The sequence below is a fragment of the Anolis sagrei genome, chromosome X, assembly GCF_037176765.1.
Source record: "Anolis sagrei isolate rAnoSag1 chromosome X, rAnoSag1.mat, whole genome shotgun sequence".
NCBI lineage: Eukaryota > Metazoa > Chordata > Lepidosauria > Squamata > Dactyloidae > Anolis > Anolis sagrei.
In genome coordinates this window covers 15925954-15949400 of record NC_090034.1, presented here as the reverse complement: position 1 = coordinate 15949400, position 23447 = coordinate 15925954, and the positions used below count along the sequence as shown (strand labels likewise).

General features: G+C 41.2%; 1 protein-coding gene across 1 annotated transcript in view; it reads left to right on the top strand.

The window, feature by feature from the left end:
* Positions 1-21654, top strand: part of LOC137097962 (otoancorin-like) — a 56276-nt gene extending 34622 nt beyond the window's left edge. The window contains exons 19-25 of the mRNA XM_067473457.1: positions 1175-1330; positions 5685-5827; positions 6808-6944; positions 11215-11312; positions 16150-16342; positions 21170-21256; positions 21503-21654. Coding sequence (XP_067329558.1) covers positions 1175-1330; positions 5685-5827; positions 6808-6944; positions 11215-11312; positions 16150-16342; positions 21170-21255 — 813 coding nt within the window. The 3' untranslated portion in view covers position 21256; positions 21503-21654. The remainder of the gene's footprint in view (positions 1-1174; positions 1331-5684; positions 5828-6807; positions 6945-11214; positions 11313-16149; positions 16343-21169; positions 21257-21502) is intronic.
* The last annotated feature ends 1793 nt before the right edge of the window (positions 21655-23447 follow it).

Sequence of the window (23447 nt, the reverse complement as noted above, 5' to 3'; positions counted from 1 at the left end):
TGCTGTCACTCGCTGGGCCTGTGCAAGAGACTGGAGACAGGATGTATATACTGTGTGTCCAACGGGACGCCGGGGCTGCCTCCTGATTAGAAGCCTTAAGATTTCCTTAAACAGAGTCTTTAGATTGCTTAAAGGTTGAACAAAGTTTTTTATTGTTGCTAAGGTCTTCAATAAATCACAACTATTTCAAGGCTTTCTTAACCAATTGGTGGCTTTCTCAATCTTGTCCACAGGGGACAGGCAACTATCTTCATAAACTGTCTCTTCGCTATCGGGGAAATCCTTAACCTCTATCTAGGCAGTCTGTCTTAGGCCTTGCTGGCGTGGGACCCCTACACCCAGTACCAACTGCTTCTGGCTGCTGCGAGTGGCCCTTACCAAACAGAGTCCTTTGTAGACTTTCAGTTCCCAGCAATGGCTGGCTGTAGCGCTGCGGGGCTGGATCCCTTCAGTAAAGGAGCTATAAGGCTGTAAATTCCCAGCAAAGGCTATGCTGAGACTGTATTCCCCAGCCAAGCTGTAAAAGACAAAGCTTTCTACAGGAGGACCTGATTTATGTCCTGTATGAAGACTTCTCTGTGTGGACTGAGCTAAAATGGCTCCTTTTCCCTCCCAAAACCCAAAAAGGGGGTGGAACTAGAGAACCTAATGATGACTGAGGGGTCATTGGCCCAATAACTGCAAATTAAGGAAAGCCACCTGATTGTAAAATGCATAGAACTTTAGAATACATGCAAACACTCAACAAAAGAAAAGAAAGCTGGAGCTCCTGGTACAGCTGTGCCAGAACATGCATTATCTATTTTGATAATCTGTGACCCTTTCCACACAGCTGAATAAAATCCCACATTTTTTGGTTTGAACTGGAATATATGGCAGTGTGGACTCAGGTAACCAAGTTCAAAGCAGATTGTGGGATTTTCTGCCTCGATATTTTGGGTTATATAGCAGTGTAGTAGGGGCCTTCGAATCATGGGTTTTAGCACCTTTCCACTACATCAGAGCACATCTTTTGGGAAGGGAATGGGTGTTAATTGCCCCTTTAAATACAAGTACTTCATTAGGTACAAGCAATATGGGATGTAGTCCCAGTCATACTTTCTAGATGGTAACATGTGTGTTTCTGTATACGCTAACACTAATTTCATTCTTAATTTCATGATTGTTTTTAAAGGTCTGGGGCCCATTAACAAGCTGGCAGAATTATCACATAGTTTCTCTCGGGCGCATTGCCACCACATTCAACGAGACTGAAATGGGAGCTCTGAATCTGAGTTCAATTGATACGATTGCTGCCCTTAGTGAGCAGACAGAATGGAACCCTTCGCAGGTAAGTGGATCTGGGGTTGGATGCAAGGAACTTGGGGGTGGTCCTCCCATCTTTCACAATGGTTTCCTATCCATCCAAAACTATACATATCAGTTCTCAATGGGCACAGATTAGTCAATAGTACTGGTCTGCTAGAAAATATTGCATTTTATATTTTACAGCAGGCATGGGCAAACTTGGGACCTCCAGGTGTTTTGGACTTCAACTCCCACAATTCCTAACAGCCGGAATTGTGGGAGTTGAAGTCCAAAACACCTGGAGGGCCCAAGTTTGCCCAACAGGCAGTCCCGGTTGGGGTTGGCTTGATGCACCTTCCTCTTGGCACGTTTTTTCTTTGGTCCTCCATTCGTGCCTCTTCAAATTCCACAGCACTGCTGGTCACAGCTGACCTCCAGCTGGAGTGTTCAAGGGCCAGGGCTTCCCAGTTTTCAGTGACTATGCCAGAGTTTTTAAGGTTGGCTTTGAGCCCATCTTTAAATCTCTTTTCCTGTCTTCCAACATTCTGTTTTCCGTTCTTGAGTTCGGAGTAGAGCAACTGCTTTGGGAGACGGTGCTCGGGCATCCAGACAACGTGGCCGGTCCAGCGGAGTTGATGGCGGAGGACCATGGCTTCAGTGCTGGTGGTCTTTGCTTCTTCCAGCACGCTGACATTTGTCCGCTTGTCTTCCCAAGATATTTGCAGGATTTTCCGGAGGCAGTGCTGATGGAATTGTTCCAGGAGTTGCATGTGACATCTGTAGACTGTCCACGTTTCGCAAGCATATAGCAGGGTTGGGAGGATAATAGCTTTATAAACAAGCACCTTGGTATCCCTTTGGAAAAATGCTGCACTCGCAGAGCTCAGGCAGTGTTGTATTTCAGTGTCAATGTTGACTTTTGTGAAGAAGTGGCTGCCAAGGTAGCGGAAATATATAATATGGTCTGCAACCTCACCATTATTCACATAATGAGAAATAGTTTTCTAAGATCTACAGAGACACTCGCTGGAACACCCCAGCAAGCAAGAGTCCAAAAGTGGCAGGCTCAAACCCAGAACCGCAATCAATGGCTGATACCAAATGAGAGACTCCCTCCTGGGCACACAGAAAACTGGGCGACTTGGAAGGCGCTGAACAGATTGTGCTCTGGCACCACGAGATGCAGAGCCAACCTTAAGAAATGGGGCTACAAAGTGGAATCCTCGATATGCGAGTGTGGAGAAGAGCAAACCACTGACCACCTGCTGCAATGCAACCTGAGTCCTGCCACATGCACAATGGAGGACCTCCTTGCGGCAACACCAGAGGCACTCCAAGTGGCCAGATACTGGTCAAAGGACATTTAATCAACTACCAAGCTTGCAAACTTTGTGTTTTGTCTGTCTGTCTGTTTGTTTGTTTGTTTGTTTGTTTGTTTTGTTAAAAATATAATACAAATGTCTGCTTGCTCCTGACACGATAAATAAAGAACATAATGAGAAGACAGGAAAGCTTGGAGAAGACAATAATGCTGGGGGAAATGGAAGGGAAAAGGAAGAGGGGCAGACCAAGGGCAAGATGGGTGGATGGTATCCTTGAAGTGCCTGGCTTGTCCTTGAAGGAGCTGGGGGTGGCCACAGCCAACAGGGAGCTCTGGCGTGGGCTGGTTCATGAGATCACAAAGAGTCGGAAGTGACTGAACAAATAAACAACAACTTCACCATTACTACACCGTTGCAACAAGAGCGACCGGTCTCACAAAACCCTCTTAAAGTTCCGAGGTTTAATAAATATGGTTTTCTGTGGGCGAGCAGATGGTGACTATTGGATGGCATACGTTCTGTTTCAGAAACTAGAGCTGATTATTTTTTGTGTCAGGAGCAACTTGAGAAACTGCTGATGCGGTCTATCCAATGCTGTTTTCTGAATCAGCACCCCAAATAATCAAGTTGGACAAAAACCAATTCGTAACTCTTTTGGTACTAATGTTGGAGAGTTATCCCTGGACAAAGTGGTCCCTGGTCAAAAAAAGGTTGGGAACCTCTGGAATAGAGAGACAGACACAAGCCTCTCTTTGCTCTCCCTTCACATGGGAACAGGGAATCATTTCTGTGGACTACAACTTGCAATCCTCAGTGAAAACTTGTACTGACCATGTTGACTGATGGTTTAACGATATTGCAGTGTAGAAATCACTTTCCTGAATTTTGTTCAGAACTCATTGAAACAGCATTGTCACCATCACTTTGTCACCATCATCACCATCATTTTATTTCTTAGCCGCCTCTATTCAAGGCTCGAGGCAGGATACAACATAGTTAAAATATATTGATAGACCATTGTTGTTGTTCATTCATTCAGTCTCTTCCGATTCTTCATGACCTCATAAACCAGGCCACGCCAGAGCTCCCTGTCGGCCGTCACCACCCCCAGCTCCTTCAAGGTCAAGCCAGTCACTTCAAGGATACCATCCATCCATCTTGCCCTTGGTCGGCTCCTAAATAGACCATAAAACTATTAAAAACACAAAAGAGCTTCCAACTATCTCCTAACCATGAGACACAGCCGAATATCAGCCAGCCTTAACAACAGAATGGCTATCCTGAAGCTGTAATATTATCCCACTCAGGAGGCAAACATGCAGACTCACAATAAGCCATTACACAGTAGACCTCTTGTATTGTTGTCTTAAAGCATGTTGTTTATTCTCCTTTTAAGTGACTGCAGAAAGTTCTTTGAAGTTAATAGACTAACAGAATGAAAAGCCCTGAAAAAGAAACCTGCCATATATGCTGGAGTTAGTCAACCTTTTATTGTGTTAGACTAAAATCCATTCCAAACCACATTTGTGTTGGAGAGAAAGAACTCATTTATTTCTTTCAATTGTTAATGTGTTCTGTGCTGCCTTTTGGCTAATGAGCTCGCAGTGGCATATGTTAGCCTGATAATTTGTTCTCAGGGAGCGGTGTTTCTTTATATTATATATTGATTTTAAAGCCCGTTCGGCTCTCTGTGAGAGCACTAGATTTTAAAAAAAATTAAAGCAGCATATTTTGGGTGGACCTCATTCCATTTCTACTGTACTTGCCTAATTGTATAAATAGGAAATGGGTGATTTTTGAGGGTCCAGGGCCAATTTTATGTTTATTGGTTCTGTACAGCCTGCCAAAATTACAGAGAGAGAAAATCCTCAGACTCTTAGTATCCAGATGTCCACTTCCCTCAATATTGGTTTTCAGTATTGGTTTTCAATAATGCAAAATAGGAGGAAACCCTTCCATATCACATTCCAAAGCAATACTTGATCAGTGAACAGTGGTTATTACCCTAGAAATAATAATAACAAGAACAAATTAGATGATGATGATGATTATTATTATTATTAGAACAAATTAGAGCCATTAGAACAAATGCCATCAAAGCCAGAATTGAAAAGTCTACGACAGATCCCAAATGAAGACTCTGCAAGGAAGCAGACGAAACAATCGATCACATCCTCAACTGCTGCAAGAAGATCGCGGCAACAGACTACAAGCAGAGGCATAATACCATTGCTGAGATGATTCATGGGAACTTATGCCACAAATACCATCTGCTTGTGACAAAGAACTGGTGGGATCAAGTCGGAAAAAGTTACAGAAAATGAACACACCAAACTTCTCTGGGACTTCCAAATTCAGACAGACAGAGTTTTGGAGCACAATACTCCTGACCTCACGATTGTGCTAAAAAAACAAAGTATAGATCGTTGATGTTGCAGTCCCAGGTGACAGCAGAATTGACGAGAAGCAACGGGAAAAGCTTAAATATTATGATGATTTAAAGATAAAACTGCAAAGACTGTGGCACGAGCCTGTCAGGGTGGTCCCAGTAGTGATTGGCACACTGGGTGCAGTGCCTAAAGACCTTAGCCTGCAATTAAACACAATCGACGCTGACAAAATTACCATCTGTCAGCTGCAAAAGACTGCCCTACTCTGATCTGGACGCATTATTCACCGATACATCACACAATCCTAGACACTTGGAAAGTGTCCAACGTGTGATGAAATACAAAAGCCAACATAGTGATCTTGTTTGCTGTGTATTAATCTTGTTATGTATCAAATAATAACAACAACAACAACAACAATAACAATCCTCATTTCTTAAGTAAGGAGGAGCATTACCACAAATCAATTAGTTAATAGGTTAAATTGTTACTTGTAGTGCATTACTTTTTCCATTATATCTGATGCATCATTTTCATAACGTGAAATATATCCTAAGATATGTTCCTGATTAGGAGTTCCAGAAAAATCATGTTCATAGATAACTTCATGTTTGATATAAAATCATGTTTCTTTCTCATCTAATTGAAAACAGTTATATTGTTGTTGGCTGATTCCTTTCCCCAGGCCCGGGCCATTTTACATGGTTTTCTGGAAGACTCTGGCCAAGTGATGACCACTTTGAAAAGCTTTGATTTGGCAGGACTGGGTGCCAGCCTGTGTGCCTTGGATACTACAGAGATTGCAGCCATAAATGCGATTGAATTCAGGTATGAGATTTTCATAGGGGTAGCCTACTCATTTGAATTAATGCAGTTTGACCCATTCCCCAAACCAACCTCACCTATTGATATGATCATCATCCTCAAGTATCTATTGGGCTAGCCCTGTTGTGTTAACCAGAGCCAACCCATTAAGCACATCATAGACTAATTTCCCAACGCCACACAGTATTCCTTTCTGATCACAACCTTCTCAGAGATGGATCAGTAAATTGACTGACACTTCAAATGCTCCAATGACAGTTTATTGAATTTCCCAACACATGAAAAGCCAACCAGCAAAGATGTCCGACGAAGTCCTGAGCCACTCAGGACACAGATTCTAGCCCAAAGGTTTTTCAGCCAATCAGGAGCTAGTGCAATCTTCTTGAATAGCTGTCAATAAAATAAAAATGTTCTGTATTTGCAGTTGTGGTGTGTCAGAGCCCTTCCACACAGCCATATAACCCGGTATATCAAGGCAGATAGTCCACAATATCTGCTTTGAACTGGGTTATCTGAGTCCGCACTGCCACGTAACCCTCAAGCAGACAAGAGTTCTTTCTCCTACCCTGGACATTATTCCACAGTTATATAAACCCCACTTTCATAGTTTCCAACTGACCTCACAACCTCTGAGGATGCCTGCCATAGATGTGGGTGAAACGTCAGGAGAGAATGCTTCTGGAACATGGCCATACAGCCCGAAAAACTCACAGCAACCAAGTGATTCCAGCCATGAAAGCCTTCAACAATACATTATCTAGAGACATATCTCTCCATACTCACAAGAGAAGATAGAAGACTCAGAGGCTCATATAAATACTCAGAAAAGCTTTGGAAAACAGGTACTCTATTTGTGTTCTGAAGTTTTTTCATCTTCATCCTTAAATTGTGTCAATCAAGGCAAATCTCAACAGCAGTAAGAAGGTTTCAATACAATGCATTTCCAGACTTTACAGGATGTGAATATTTCCCCCTTTTCATAGTGCTGTGGTTGCAAGAATCGGTTCTTTGTCATGTAGCCCAATTGTCCTGGAAGGTTTTAAAAAGAAAGCAGAGTCTGTGTTTGGGATCGCTGCAACCTGGGATAGATCTATCTTGCAGGAGATTGGTACCATCGCAGGTAAGGTAGCATCCATCACAATTGTTTTTCTCTTTGTCAGAATACCACTATTCCCCCTTCTATCCCTGGAGTATGCTATTTATTGAACCTTTGTTCAATTGCCTAATTGCCTAACCTTCAATGTGACTTCTAGATATAAGAATACTGCAAGAATAACTAGGATATTAGTAAACTTAGTGTACAAATTACAGTCTGTCCTCCACATTTGAGGGTTTGGCATTTGCAGGTTTGACTATTCATGGATTTGATTAAAATCTTCTCTATATGAATTGTTGTTGTTGTTGTTGTTGTTGTTATCATACTAGCTTGAGTACCTGGCATTTATTTACTTTATTTATTTATTTACTTACTTTATTTCTATACCGCTTTTCTCAGCCCTCAGGCGACTCAAAGCGGTGAACAACATAGATACAAAACATCACGAGACAAGTATAGGGCAATTAAAAACAATTGTAACATAAATCATTAAACGTCAGTATAACAATCATTAGCGCCTCAACAGTAAAATCAGAATCCAGTCTCATCATCCATTTTTCCGTATTCCTATGTTCAATTACACTGTTTAATCAAATGCTTGTTCGAACAGCCAGGTCTTCACTTTCCTCCGAAACGCCAGCAGGGAGGGGGCTGATCTGATATCTGCAGGCAGGGCGTTCCACAGCCGAGGGGCCACCATTGAGAAGGCCCTGTCTCTCACCCCCGCCAAGCACGCCTGTGATGCAGGCGGGACAGAGAGCAGGGCCTCCCCAGATGATCTTAGTGTCCTAGTTGGCATTGCCCGGGTTATTTGAGTCCATTTTAATTGTACAAAATGTACAAAGTTGTGGGTTAACTACAATTCACACCATGCCAAGTTAACCCCAAAAAACTCCATCAGTACTTAAAGTTTGTTATGTTGGGCATGTTTGCTCTAGATGAATCATCAGTGGGGTTCACTGTGCTCTCTGGCTGTAGGGTAAACTACAACTCCCAATATGATGAGTCAGTCCCCTTAAACCCTTCCAGTAGGTTGAGTTAGTCATGGGGGTTCTGTGTGCTAAGTTTGGTCCAGGTCCATCATTGGTGGAGGTCACCATTTCTCTGGTTGTGGGTGAACTGTATTTTAATCAAATGTACTGAACGTTGACCATAGAATAGTGCTAGAGGACCTAGAAATTCCTAGAGAGGTGTTATCTCAGATTTTTTTAAAAAAATATTTTTTAATTTGTGATTTTTCTTTTTAATGGGGGTCCTGTGTACCCAATCCTGATAATTTTGAAATAATAATAATGAATAAACTACAACTCCCAGAAAGGAAGGTCAGTTCCCCCAAAACCCCTCCAGTAATTAAATTTTGCACATCAAGTCTGTATGCCAAGTTTGGTCCAGATCCCTTGGTGTTTGGGTTCACAGTGCTCTCTGGGTATAGGTGAACTACAACTCCCCCAAATAAAGGTCAATTTTCCCCAAAGACCTCCAGTATTTTTTGCTGGTCATGGGGGCTATGTGTGCAAAGTGTGGTCCAATTCCATCTTTGGTGGAGTTCAGAGTTCTCATTGAGTGCAGGTGAACTATAAATCCCAATACCTACAACTCCAATAATTTTGGAAGACTGGCAGTATACTAAAGTCTACAGGTATATGACAGCTACCAAGCCTTATTCCTTTCCAATGACCACCTCGTGTCTATCAACAACGCCCTAATCCAGCATTTAAGCATTTTAAAATCCATTCAAATCCATGAGGTCAACTGTGTCATCTAGAGAGGGAAGAAACAGATGGATACATTGGTTTGTCAATGATCCATGTTAATGCCATAGGCAAATATTCCTACATTGTTTACATATTAATCACATTTCAATTACATTTGTGTAAAATTGATACATACATTTTCCAAAACTGTTTTTAAGTATTTTCCATTTTGGAACTGTGTAGCAAAACCTAGACAAATTCAAGACCAAAACAATAATTACATTATGATTCATCTTTATTGATCAGGAGATGGAAATGTGGTCAGTTCATATCTGAATTCCCAGTAAATGAATTCCTCAGCCATTTGGGCCATATATGTGTGTATTGCCTTGTTGACATATATCGATCTCATACATTTCATAGAGGATTTTTTTAAGGCAAAGAAACCCTCAATGTGGTTTAGCCTTTGAAATATAGCCCTCAATATCTGGGATTCCTTGGTGAACTCGCATCCAAATACTAACCAGGGCCAAGCCTGCTTTTCTTCCAGAATCAGACAGGATTTGGGGCTTTTAGGGCATCTAGATGCCTTAATAACACATCTGCATTACCCCAAGACTGAAATCTAAAGTAATATCTACTCAAATATAGTTCCATTAAGGACACATCTACACCAGGCATTTGTTTTGGACTTCAGCTCCCAAAATTCCTTACAGCCGGTAGACTATGACGAATTATTGGAGTTGAAAGTCCAAAACACCTGGAGGGCCAAAGTTTGCTCATGTCTGATCTACACTGTAAAATTAATGGAGTTTGACACCCCTTTAACTGCCCTGGCTTTTGTACGTGTGTGTGTGTGTGTGTGTGAGGAGTGACTTGCTAAACTACAAGTTGCTTCTGATGTGAGAGAATTGGCTGTCTGAAAGGACATTGCCCAGGGGACACCCGGATGTTTGAAGTTTTACCATCCTGTGGTAGGCTTCCCTCATGTCCCCTCATGGGAAGCTAGAGCTCGACAGACGGGAGCTTACCCCGCTCCCTGGATTCAAACTGCCAACCTCTCAGTTGACCAGTTCAGCCGACACAAGGGTTTAACCCATTGTGACACTGGAGGCTCCATAGCACTACCCTGGCTCAGTGCTATGTGTGCTGTCACGTGCTGGGCCTATGACAATGTCTGTTTACAGGACGTGCTTTCTTTATGCCCAACGGGACGCCGGGGTGCCTCAGCTAAGGGGTCCCATAGGTTTCCCAACACAAAGTTCTGTAGAGGCTCAAACTAGGTTCAACAAAGTTCTTTATTAAGGCTTAAATCTTCGAACAAATGAATTAAATGCTTTATAATCTTGAAAAACTAGTAGCTTTCTCGATCTGCCAACAAGGGACAGGCAACTGCTTGATAAACTGTTCCTATCTTCTTTAGGGAAACCTTCCGACCCCTCCTTGGGCAATCTTTCTTTACCCTGCTGGCATGAGGCCCCAACTCCTGGCTCCAAGCTGCGTTATGGATAGCCCGAGTGGTCCCTTACCAGGCAATGGTTGCTGTAGATCTGTCAAGCTGGTGTCCTGTAGATTTGCCCCACGAAGGCTGTGGAACCATTCCTTTATTTTCCAGCAAAAGCTGGCTGTATTCCCCCAGCTAAAGCTGTGGAACTGTAACTTTACTCACCAGCAAAACTGTAGAGGTTTTCCCTTTTTCCCAGCAAAAGCTGGCTGTAGAGCTAGATCTTTAACCCCAGCAAAGCTGTAAGAAGTGAAGCTTTTTGCAGGTGGGACAGAGAAAGCCCACACATCCTGCTGTAAGGCTCCAAACTGTGAGACTGAACTAAAAGTCCCCTTTCCCCTCCAAACCTGGGGAAAGGGACAGATCTAAAGGCTTTAATGATGACTGATAGGTTGTTGGCCCTATGACTGCAACCTGGGGAAAGCTACCCAATTGCAAAATGCATTGCCCAAATAGATTCATGCAAACTAACAGTGCAAGAAAAGGAAATTCAAATCTCCTGGCACAACCGTACCAGCACACCATGGAATGCTGGGAGTTATAATTTGGTGAGGACACAGCACTCTTTGGCAGAGAAGTTTTTAAAATTAGAACTCCCAGGTGGTCTCAAACTTCATTAAGTCTGTAGTGTAGATGCACCTAAAGTTACATCTTCTTAATGTTGTCCTGGATTGTTTGTCATCAACCAATGTAAGAGATGCCATGATGGATCAAGATACTTATTTCTGCATAGAACTGGTGATGTTCCTGTGCAAACAAGGTGCCGATTATTACCCACCAAAATTGAAGGGATGGGAATAGCAAAAGGAAACGACAGCTTTGAAACAGGATCAAAGGAAAGCAAGCATTGGATTAATAAAGTGCACTTTTACCATAGTTGCTTCACATCAAACACCCATTTAATTGTGGAGCTTCTCCTTGTTGTCTTAAAGACCTGATTTCCCAGCGGTGACTGAAAACATTTTACAATCAAATATTGATCGGCTGGAGCTGGAGGCGGCTCGGAAATGTGCATCAGCCCCAAATGTCTCCCAATTAACGTGCCGATGCTCTTCTGATCTCTCATCTCTCTCTCTCTTTCTCTCTTCCTTTCCAGCGGGTTTAAATGACACAGAATTAAAAGCTGTCAATAAAGAATTGATGCCTTATTTCCACCCGACAGCAATAAAATGTATCCCTGATGAAATGTTCAAAGTAAGTATGTGGTCGATCCAGTTTAAACCCCCCCCCCATTACATTTGCTTTGTTTTAAATAAATGACAGTTGTGGATATGTTTGCACCATCCCTGAATATAACGAAAGACACAAGGAAGGAAGTCAGAATAGAATCTTGACTTTCCAATGTATTCAGGCAAAGCAACCTGCTGCAGCCACCAACCTTTCTGTCAGCAAGTTCAGCAGCTCAACGGATCTTTAGCCTTAGTGCCTTGATTGTTAAAGTATAGAAGGGCCTACACCTTGTTTTAGGAAACAATGTCTGTTTCTGGAGGCTCCCAAGAGTGTGTATGTGCTTAAATTCCTTCTTTAGGAGTGATCCAGGGATGATGATGTGTTGCCAGTCCCTGTTCTATATTTAAAAGGTAGAAAAAGCCTATCTCCATGCGGGAAATGATGATTTAAAATCCTAGTTATCTTTCAGAGTTACTCAGAAGTACTGCAGTAGCTGTCAGCTGGACAAATTGCCTTTATTGTTCTCCATGGAAAGATAATTATTGTACAATTATAATAAGTGTTTGGTTATAAAAGGAGGCTTAAAGATGTGTCCACACTCCACGCTGCAGATTTATTTTTTTGCAGGAAAGATATGACAGTGAGACAATCTATGGCATCCCCTTGTTTATGAAGGGCTTTTGGCAAGCGTGGATAAAAATAGATGACAGATCCTAGAGTTGCTGATGTGAAAGGATAGGACAGAAACTGCTCAGAGGAGAAAATATCATATACTGGAGGCTGAACGTTGCAGGTGTTTTTTCCTCACCACTCTGTGTGTTTTGTCGTAGGGGGGAGCAAGGGGCCACTCACATATACTATCCATTAAAGCCCTCTGACATTTCACAGATGAAAATACAGTCTCTCTTTGTTAATTCGCATAGTTCCTTGAATCTAACGCTCACTTTTTGGAGCTAAATTACCTCGCCAAAATTAGGGTGTGCATTAGCTTTGCGTGATATGATAATCTTATTGCGGAGCCAAAGCAAAAGGGGAAACTGCTTCCGGAGCACCTGAAGCTCCTATTTGAGGGATGTCACCTTTACTTTAATGGCCGTGGCTCAATGCTATGCAATCCTGGGATTTGTAGTTTGGTATGGCATCTTTGGCAGAGAAAGCTTGTAAAACTACATGCCAGGGCAGTTAAAGTGGATTCATTCTGCAACATAGATTTTCTTTTCCACTGTTGGAAGCTTTGTTATTCTAACACTTTTGTTTTGAAAGAAGGAATTCTAAGCAGGCAGCAACTGTAATGCACACCTTTTGGGCCAAATTATAAAGAGTATCCTTTTTGCCACTGTGCATTACATTTGGCAGCAATTTTTTTTCGTTTCACGGTTTTGGAATTTGGAGTGCGCGTTAGATTCGATGGAGCATTAGACTCAAGAAAATTCAGGCCATAGTTACTCATCCCTGCAAAAACTAGTTTCTGCATTACTTCCACAAGCACTTGATAGGACTTTAGTAGATAAGTGGTATCAGAGCACTCCATTGTATCTTTGGATTACTTTTCTAATTAATACATCTAAGGAAAAATAACAGCAATTGAAACTTCTCCATTCTGCTTCTGTGGCTGTCACCCACTGGGGACTAGTACCTTTTGTAGTTTTATTTATGCAACTAGCTGTCCCCAGCCACGCGTTGCTATGGCCCAGTCTGATGATCTGGAAAATAAAGTAATGAGAAAGCGTTGGTTTCTAATATTTGTAATTTTTTTATGCTTGTGGGTAAACAGTATTTCTTCTTGTTTCTTTGTCAGTGTTGATGTGGAGATTGTCTGGTTTGACTTCTCTGGGACATGTAACATATTATTGTTCTTCTTTAGGGGTCCCTCTCAAATCTATGATATTATATCTCTCTGTGTGTGTGAATCATATATATCTATCTATATCTATGGCTGGATGGCTCTTTGTCAGGAGGGCTTTGATTACGTTTTCTTGCCCTGGTGAAGGGAGTTGGACTGGATGGCCTTAAGTATTTTCTATTAGTCATGGGAGTTCTGTATGGGATGTTTGCCCCAATTCTGTTGTTGGTGGGGTTCAGAACGCTCTTTGATTATAGGTGAACTATAAATCCCAGTAACTACAACTCCCAAATGTCAAGGTCTATTCCCCCCAAACTCCATCTGTGTTCATATTTGGGCATATGGGATATTCATGCCAAGTTTGGTCCAGATCCATCATTGTTTGAGTGCATGGTGCTCTCTGGCTATAGGTGAACTACAACTCCCAAAATCAAGGTCAATGCTCACCAAACCTTTCTGGTGTTTTCTGTTGGTCATGGGAGTCCAGTGTGCCACGTTTGGTTCAATTCTATCATGCTATTTGATTGAAGGTGAACTATAAATCTCAGCAACTACAACTCCCAAAAGTCAAAATCCATTTTTTTGAGTGAAGGACATACATTGGGTTGTTAGGTATCTTGTGTCCAAATTTGGTGTCAATTCCCCCAGTGGTTTTTGAGTTCTGATGGTAGCACAAACCAACATTACATTTTTATTTATATAGATGGGCAACACCATTACTTTGAATAACTCTTTCACACCCACTTTTTAGAGTCCACATTTCATTTCTTCTTTTTTTAAAAAAAATAAGGACAACTGCAAGACCAAAAACCTAAAAGCTATGTCACAGAGTGAGCAGAACAAACTAGAGTTCTTGGTGGGTCTCCCAGATTTCTGTTGTCATATTTTGTTTTGCTAATAATTGAGAAATATTGGAATTTATAATTTTATTTCTAATTTCATGAGGACTAGAATTACTTATTTTTTTCTGCAATTGAATTCTGCTGAGGATCAGCAAGTTGCCAAGCCATATAAGGGGGAGAGAGATGATACATACTAAGGTTGACCACGAGAAGTATAATTCTATATAAACTCCCATTTAACTGACAAGTTAGGGACTGCAGCACTGTCAGAAAGTGGAGTAGGTTGAAAAATGGTACCCAGGTAATTTCAGCTTGCAAATACATTTTGCCTGCTGAAAAAAATGAAATAACACACATTATATTCATACTTTTGAATGTATGATTGTTGAGTAATTTCAGCTAACTGCTAAAACACTAATCTGTACTCCAGCATGCCAGATGCTCCGCATGCCAGATGAAGTCACGAACCAAATATGAAGGCGAACGAACAGAAGTTTATTCTTTTCGGCCAGAAAGGATGTCAGTACAGAGTCTGTGCTCTCAAAAGAACTGGCATAAAGCATACAGGGAAATACAAGACATTTATCCACTTTGACAGTCATTTGAAATACCCTGATTGGCTAGAAAGCCAGCACAGCTAGGATCCATTCTCCTATTGTCTGGGGATTCCTCCTGAATCCCTCCTGACTGTAGGATTTTCCCCCATGGCAGGAAAAAGGAAAAGTTGCAGTTGGGTGGTTTAAAATCCAAGTCTGTTTAAAGGTCTGTCCCTTTGAGGGGCGTGAAACCAGGAAAGTGTTGATGTCAAATGTAAATGTGCTTATGATTGACTCATTGTTCAGCCTAGGTAAACATAAAGGGGTAGTTTGGAAAACACAAAGGGTGATTGGGATCACTTGATGGAATAATGGGCTGGTTTTGCCTGCAGCAGGTCTGCTGATCTGTATCAACTGATATCTCCAGTCTCATGAATGGAAGCCAGGAAGTTTCCCAACAAACATCAGAGGATTTATCAATGGGGAAGATATTTGTCAATGGGAAGGAGTTCTGCTTCACCTGGGCACCTTCAGGCTTGCCTACATTAGCCAGCTTTAGCCCATTTCCTGTCCCAAGGCATAAGATTATACAGATCTGGACTTTTAGTAATACTTTAAAGGTTAATTTCATTTGATATAGTTTATACAATTTCATAAAGATGGATTTTATAAACAAAGGGAGATATGGCATTTGATAGCCTAGTAGTGCCTGGAGCAATCTTTTGTTGAGAAATAATTAGATGTCCTTGATTGTTTTCCCTCTGCTGTTTTGCTGTTTTTATTTTAGAGTTATTTTAATACTAGTAGCCAGATTTTGTTCATTTTCATGGTTTCCTCCTTTTTGTTGAAATTGTCCACATGCTTGTGGATTTCAATGGCTTCTTTGTGTAGTCTGACATGGTGGTTGTGAGAGTGGTCCAGCATTTCTGTGTTCTCAAATAATATTCTGTGTCCAGGTTGGTTCTTCAGGTGCTCTGCCATGGCTGACTTCTCTGGTTGAAGTAGTCTGCAGTACCTTTCATGTTCCTTGATACGTCAGGAGAAAATGCCTCTAGAACATGGCCATATAGCCCGAAAAAACCTATAACAACCCAGCGATTCTGGCCATGAAAGCCTTCGACAATACATTTTCCAGAGTTGTAGAGGAGCGGTTTTTCGGTGTTGCAAAACTGGTATAAAATAAAAAATAAATTAAAAATTTTAATTAATCTCTGTCTGTTCATGTCAAACTAGGAGGAGGGGGTCAATTTCTCGATAAATTATAACACTTAAAGAGGTTTCCCATTCATTTAAGGTTTTTTTTTTAAACAGAGGTCTATTATTTCTGTAAATGAGACACGGGATTGCAAATGTGTGCACTAGAAGTCCCAAGCAAGTTTTGTGGGCAAGAAGAACTGATTAAATAGCAATGCCCCCCTTGTCAAGTTAATAGATCTTGTCTGCAATTTGCAAGCATTGAAAGAACTAGTTGTGAGAAAGTGAGGCAATAAAAGGTTGGGGAAGCCTGTACAAAGTAGCACCAGTGAGTGCATTTATAGGAGAGTAACAAGCGGACGTGCAAGCATGTGTATCTCTTGCTTCTTCCTTTCTTTACCTCTGGATAGTAACGAATACTAAAGCACCCTGTCTTATTTGTCTAGGAGCTGTCTCCTGAGCAATTAGCCAGTCTTGGCCCCACAAATGCAGCCATGGTGACAGAATCACAGCGCCGACACCTAAATGAGCTGCAGCTTCAGAGTCTTCAGCAGGCACTGGACGGAGCCAGAACAAACGCCAACAAGTCTCCGTTTGGGGAAAGTACAATCAAACCAACATATACCTCCGTTCCGAGTGGTGAGTTAAAGTGATTCCCCAAAAGTTTAAATGGGTTGCAGTCTTCGACCAATAAAACATGTGTTTTATCAAATTATAAAGCTCCTTGTGTAACATTTCATTGAACTTTAACTAGAAAGGACAGTCACAGAGGTGGAAAGTTTTGGAAAATGGGAATCTCTATAACCTTTTGGAAAACGGATATTCAAAACCTTTTTGGAAAACCATGAATCTTTTGGAAAAGCATGACCTTGTCAGAAATCATTAAAAAAACTTTATTTATACCCCGCTCCATCTCCCCCGGAGGACTCAGGGCAGCTTACATGAGGCCACACCCATCAGTACAATAAACACAATATTACACAAAAACATAACAAAACCAGAAAATAAAATACATAAAATGTAAAAACCAATATAATAGACAATATAAATACAGCAATATAAAATCAAACATTAAAACACAAAGGAATTTCACTGGGCAGGGCCAATTCAAAAATAAAAAAATTAAATTTTAAAAACACTGGGAGATAGGGCAGTGGAAAATTGTTGTGAAGTATGATCTCCCTGAGAAGAATGAAAAACCCGCTTGAGTCAACATTCTCCTTAGTGGTATCTTCTCCTATGAACCATCTAGGAGCTTAAGATCATCTGGGGAGACCCTGCTCTTGATCCCGCCTGCCTCGCAAGTGCGATTGGCAGAGACGAAGGAAAGGGCCTTCTCAGTGGTGGCCCCACGGCTATGGAACTCCCTCCCCAGGGATATTAGATCGGCCCCCTCCCTCCTGACTTTCCGAAAAAAAGTAAAGACCTGGCTCTTTGAGCAAGCTTTTGAGAATGGAGCAGAATAGATAACACAGAACTATGAATGATGAACATGGAATGGTCAGACAATGTTACTGGATAACGTTTTTAACAGGATGACACCGGTGATTATATATTTTAACGGGTTTTATATATGTTTTATATTGTAATGTTGATTGTTTTTAATGACACTTTTATGAATGCCTGGCATTGAATTATGCCAATCTGTAACCCGCCTTGAGTCACCGTATGACTGAGAAAGGCAGGCTATAAATATAGCAAATAAATAAATAAATAAATAGTGGTAAATATCCACTAATATTCAAGCAAGGCAATTACGTTTCTTAGCTGTTAAACTGATATACCTAGATATCTCTTTGAACTGTTAGGAACAAAGATATGCCAATGCACAAAATATATATATAGCAGAGTTTCAGAAGTGTTTCTTTCAGTGCCCCCCCCCCCCAAAAAAACTACTCTCCCTTAAAACATCTTGGTTTATATCATGCTCTCAAGGGATAAATAACTAAATAAAGTAGTCTTCATTAAAATAACATAGTTGGTTTACTCACAAACTTCATGTATTCGGCATACAGGTACTTTGCTTCCAGTCCAGTTACATATAGGATTTAAAGTGGTTTCTGTGTGCAAATAACACAAGGCATCCTTCTAAACTTTTTAAACAGAGAGTCAGGTGACAGTCTCTCAAAATGTTGGAGGGCCGGAGTATAATTTGAAAAAAAGGAAAAAAAATGAATTCCAGTGCACACTGCACATATATTATTTGTAGTGCAAAAAAAAAATACAATAATTAAAATAATTTTTTTAACAAATATAAACTTATTAGTATTTCAGTGGGAAGTGTGGGCCTGCTTTTGGCTGATGCAATAGGATTGTTGTTGTTGTTGTGTGCTTTCAAGTATTTTCAGACTTAGGTTGACTCTGAGCGAGGGCCGGGTAAATGGCCTTGGAGGGCTGTATCCAGCCCCCGGGCCTTAGTTTGAGGACCCCTGGCCTAAAGCATCTCTCTGTTCTGACAGTTTAATAGTCTCTAAAGGAGTCTGTTCCTACTGACTTCTAAAAGCATACTGTTCCGACAGACTTCTGTCTAGTCGTGTCCGACTCTGGGGGGTGGTGCTCATCTCAAATTCTAAGCTGAAAAGTTGGTATTATCTGTAGACGCCTCCAAGGACATGTGGCCCACATGACTGCATGGAGTGCCATTACCTTCCTGTCTGAGGCAGTACCTATTGATCTACTCACATTTGCATGTTTTTGAACTGTTAGGCTGGCAAAAGCTGGAGCTAACAGTGGGAGCTCACCTCACTCCCCGTATTTGAACTGCTGACCTTTCGTTCAGCATCTCAGCAGTTTAACCTGTTGCGCCACCGGGGGCTCATACAGTTTCTCAAATGGAGTCTGAGTCCTGAACAGTCCCAGATCCAATCACATGGTCTGCAGCCCTTCCCACAACACAGAGTTCAGAAAACTGCATACCAATACACACATATATAATACAGTAAACAATCTGAATTGTGTGCATAAGAAATCACTAGTATAGGAGCTTGTAGAAGTTTGCTATTTCCAACAGAAAAAGCCTGTAACTGAATTGCATGTAGCATCATGTTACAATGAAATTCTTTTAGCCCTTTTGCACTTTTTAAAAAGCTCTTTGGTACTTAAATATATTCCAGTTTAATCCAGGCATTGGGATCACATGGATCCTCCAGATGTTGCAGCCGCCATCAACCTTCTTCAGCAGAGCCAATGTCAATGAATCCTGGACCTGTCAGTCAGACAACATCTGGACTGCTGCTGCCTTATTTCCAGCCCAGAATTAATCTTTAGCTGCCCATGTAACTCACATAAAAGAACTGATTCAGTTAAGCACTGATACATTGTGATAGTGGCAAAAGGCAAAATGTTGGGTACAAGGTACTCTGGAATGGAAATGTTCAAATTAAGAATTTTCCCCCTTTTGTTCAAGTCCCTATGTATTTTTATGTATTGGATTTATATCTTGCCTTTCTCGCAAACATGGGACTCAAGTCAGGTGGCAATTAATATTAGATAAAAGAAGAATACAGTTAAAACACAACACAAGATGAACTCCTCAAACAGAATTAAATTAAAAACACAATTAAAAGCAATTATTAAATAAAGGTACAGCTTGGAACAGCAAGTCCTATTTGCAGGAGCTAGTGGGCTGCCAAAAGATCTCTGAATGCAAATAAAGGAGACATTTTGTATTGACAGAAGAACAACAGGATTTAGGGTAGCATTCTCTCTATCTGACACATGTTATATTGCCACAGGTAACTATTCCCTGGGATGGTACAAACAGAAGCTAATCACATTTGCTTGTACAGTACTCAGTGGCCCGTTTACTCTGCAGGGATGCTCTCTCCCTGGGAGCGAATTCTCCCTCTGGGTTTCTCTTGAGCAAAAACAGCTGCCAGCTGACAGGGGAACTTCATTATCTCTTCCATACTTTCCCAGCTGAGCCTACATTGCTTCCTTTTGGTGTGCACCGTCTTCTCCAGGAAACACTGCTGATGTTTGGATGTAAAGCAAATTAACCACCTCTGTTTTTTCTTAGTGTTAATTTACAAATATGGACTGGAGAAGTCAACCTGAATTCAGTTTTTTAACTATCTTTAACCTTGTTCTGAGCCACCTTGGGTCCCATGTTGGGAGGAGGGCAGCATATAAATTAGATAAAGAGATCAATAATTAATGTGAGCACAATTTTCAGAATTCTGCAGCGTGACTCATAGCGCCAAAACTGTGCACAAATTAAGGAAAAATTGCACATTTTGGTAAATGTGTATGCAATTCAGAAATGTGCTCTCTCTCTCTCTCTATCCCTATATATATAGTGTACCTGTCCGAACGTATCAGTGTACCTGTCCGAACGTATATCCTTCTATGTCCCACCTCGGAGTTTAAGATCTTCGGGGAGGCCCTGCTCTCGGCCCCGCCTCTATCACAAGTGAGGCTGGTGGGGACGAGGGACAGGGCCTTCTCGGTGGTGGCCCCTCGCCTGTGGAATTAACTCCCCGGAGAAATTAGGTCATCAACATCCCTCCTCTCCTTCAGAAGGAAGCTGAAAACATGGATATGGGACCAGGCCTTTGGGTAATCTGGCAGACTGACAAGATAATGACGACCAGAAATTGGAAAGGACTATAGTAATGCTGCATGGACTTACGGATATTAGAACTCAGCCAACCTTCAGGTCAGCAATTCAGCAGCACAAGGGTTTAACCCATTATGCCACCACAGTTCCTATAATAAGGGAAGTGCTTCAAAAAGGAATATGTGGTTTTATTCATGGTTTTTTTCAACTTTCACGGGGATCCTGGACCCCTAACCCCAGCAGATGTGATGGGCTGCCAATAAAATGAATACCTTACAAAAATACATTTCAATATGGAATTTGAAAAATTGAATTTGACCATATTCATAAACTGATGTGAATTTAGATTGAAATTTTCTCACATTTATGGAAACGAACAAAACCAAGATTCATAACTTAAACAACGTGTCAGTCATGCATTACAGCCAGTGTGAATTTTGCCTCAATTTCAGGAATCCCTTTATAAGACCAAGATTATTTAGGGAGGGCCATTGAGAATTCTCAGCCAGAGGGCTCCAGCAAACTACAAGTCCCATAACTCTATGGGATGGAAATATTATGGTTAAAGTAGAATATCAACACTGTAATTCTGTTGTGTGAATGGGTATCTAAGGAGTCAGGGCTGATCAATAGATAATTGGTCTAAAATAAATAGAGCAGCCTTATAAGTACAAATTAGAGCAATAGACCATAGCAGAAATGCCCTGTTGGAATATAAAATATAATACTGCAACAAGTATGGAAGCCTAAGAAAATATTCTATACACATCAGTCACATCTTTGCGCTGCTGGGAGAGTCATGGCATCTTTTGAGTCTATGCCATAGCTTTCTCATTTGGCTCAATTCAGAAGCAGACGTATGAGCAAGTTGCCAATGTGGCTGATTCATGATGCTTTCTCCTTCCTAGGTGCTTCGTTTTCATGTCGTTTAAGTCTCTGGGTACTTGCTGTATTCGTCTGGTATCCTGCATCCATACCTACTGTCACAGTTTAGGGTAAGCACAAAACATTTGAAAACATTTTTAATCCTTTTTTTAAAAAAAATTGTTAGGTTCTGTGCAGTAGTAATGCATTGCATGTTTATCACATTCATATGCAAGCAGTCCAGCAAATGACAAGGGAACAAACGTCAACAAAAGAAAAGAAAAGATTAATATTAACAGTAAACACTGGGAAAGGAGGATGGAGTGCTTCATGACCAAAGCATCCTTATTTTGAACAAAATCTATATTCTCTTGTAGGAGACCTTCCGTGGTCAATTGAAGAAGAAGCGTTCTACCAGAACACTATCTGGCCCAATGAAGGTTGATAATTCTGCAGATGTTCCTTTTGAAAACCGTTTTTTTGCCTGTTGTACTTTAAACCTGCCACTTCACGTCATGTTTTCAACTTATCACGGATATTGCCTTTGTGCTTTTAAACATGCTTTTAAATCTTTTATTCAAGGGACGCCCTTTGATGATTCACTATGCTGCATATGCTAACTTGGGTTTCTTTTTTTAGCAGTGCTGGTTTGGCAACATTTTTGATTCTGTCAATATTGTATAAATGCTACTATATACCCCCCCCCCCCAAAAAAAAGAGTATTGGCTATATATATATAAGTGATAACCAGATTCCTTGATTAAATGTGCAGTACAAGCCTATGCATGTTGTTTAGTCACAAATACCTTCTGCTGAGTTCAGGAGACATGATAGACGTGTATAAATATGTGAAAGGATGTCATAAGGAGGAAGGAGCAAGCTTGTTTTCTGCTGCCCTGGAGACTATGGGGCACTTCCAGACAGCACTAAATCACGGGTTTTAAACAGGGGCAAAAAATCCCGGGGCTTCAGAAGAGGTCCACATACAGAACTCTTGGTCCTGGGATTTCTGCCTCCGCTGTCCAGACATGATGTTTTGTTGCGAGATTTAGAGGCTCCCAACGTGGCTGTCACAGGATTTCCATTGGTAACTTCTGTGGTTGTGCGGATATGCGGAAAATCACTGCAGTGAATCACTGCAAAAGTTTTGTTCTTTGTCCTGGCCAGAGAAACTGCCCTCCACCCGTTTCATAAAGTTTCTGGCACACAAACAAAGTTTTTGTTTTCTACTCAAGTGTTGCCTTCTTTTTACGAACCGACCAATCAGGAACAAACATCTAAAACCCGGGAACAAACCCAGATAAAAAAAAAATCCCATGATTTCCATTTGCCGGGACATACAGACATGCGAAAATCCACATATTCAGCTCAAAACCACAATGTTCCCGCACCTGGAAATCTCATGTTTTTTGCCTTTTGCAGCAATTGCTTCCTCATTTACAGGGAATAGTATTTGGCCATCTTCCTGTTTGCTGTGGAATCTCCTGGGATAAAGTTACTGTCTGGACGGGCCCTAGGACTCAGTGCAGCAGTGGGTTCAAACTACAGGAAAGGAGATTCCACTTGAACATTAGGACTTCCTAATTCAGACAGACAGAGTTCTGGAGCACAACACTCCTGACCTCACAATCGTGTTAATAAACAAAATATGGATCATCGATGTCGCATTCCCAGGTGACAGCAGGATTTCAGAGAAACAACTGGAAAAGCTGACACGATATGAGGATTTAAAGATCGAACTGCAAAGACTCTGGCACAAACCAGTCAAGGTGGTCCCAGTGGTGATTGGCACACCGGGTGCAGTGCCTAAAGACCTTGGCCTGCACTTAAACACAATCGGCATTGACAAAATTACCATCTGCTAGATGCAGAAGGCCACTTTACTGGGATCTGCATGCATTATTTGCCGATACATCACACAGTCCTAGACACTTGGGAAGTGTCCGACATGTGATCCAATTCAACAGCCAGCAGAGTGTCTGCTGTGGACTCATCTTGTGGTGTTTCAAATAATAATAATAATAATAATAATAATAATAATAATACTTTATTTATATTCCGCTCTATCTCCCCAAAGGGACTCAGGGGCGGATTCCAAACATAAAAGGCAAACATTCAATGCCCCAATACAACAACAATACATCCATACTAACAAAATTTATACAACCCAACATATAAATACGAATTATAACTTAACAAACTAAAATTAAATAAATAGGATGAACTTCATAACTGTGAGAGATGTTCAGCAGTGGATCTCTCTGTCTTGGAGTACAGTGGAAGCTCCTTCTTTGGAGGTTTTGAAACAGAGGCTGGATGCCC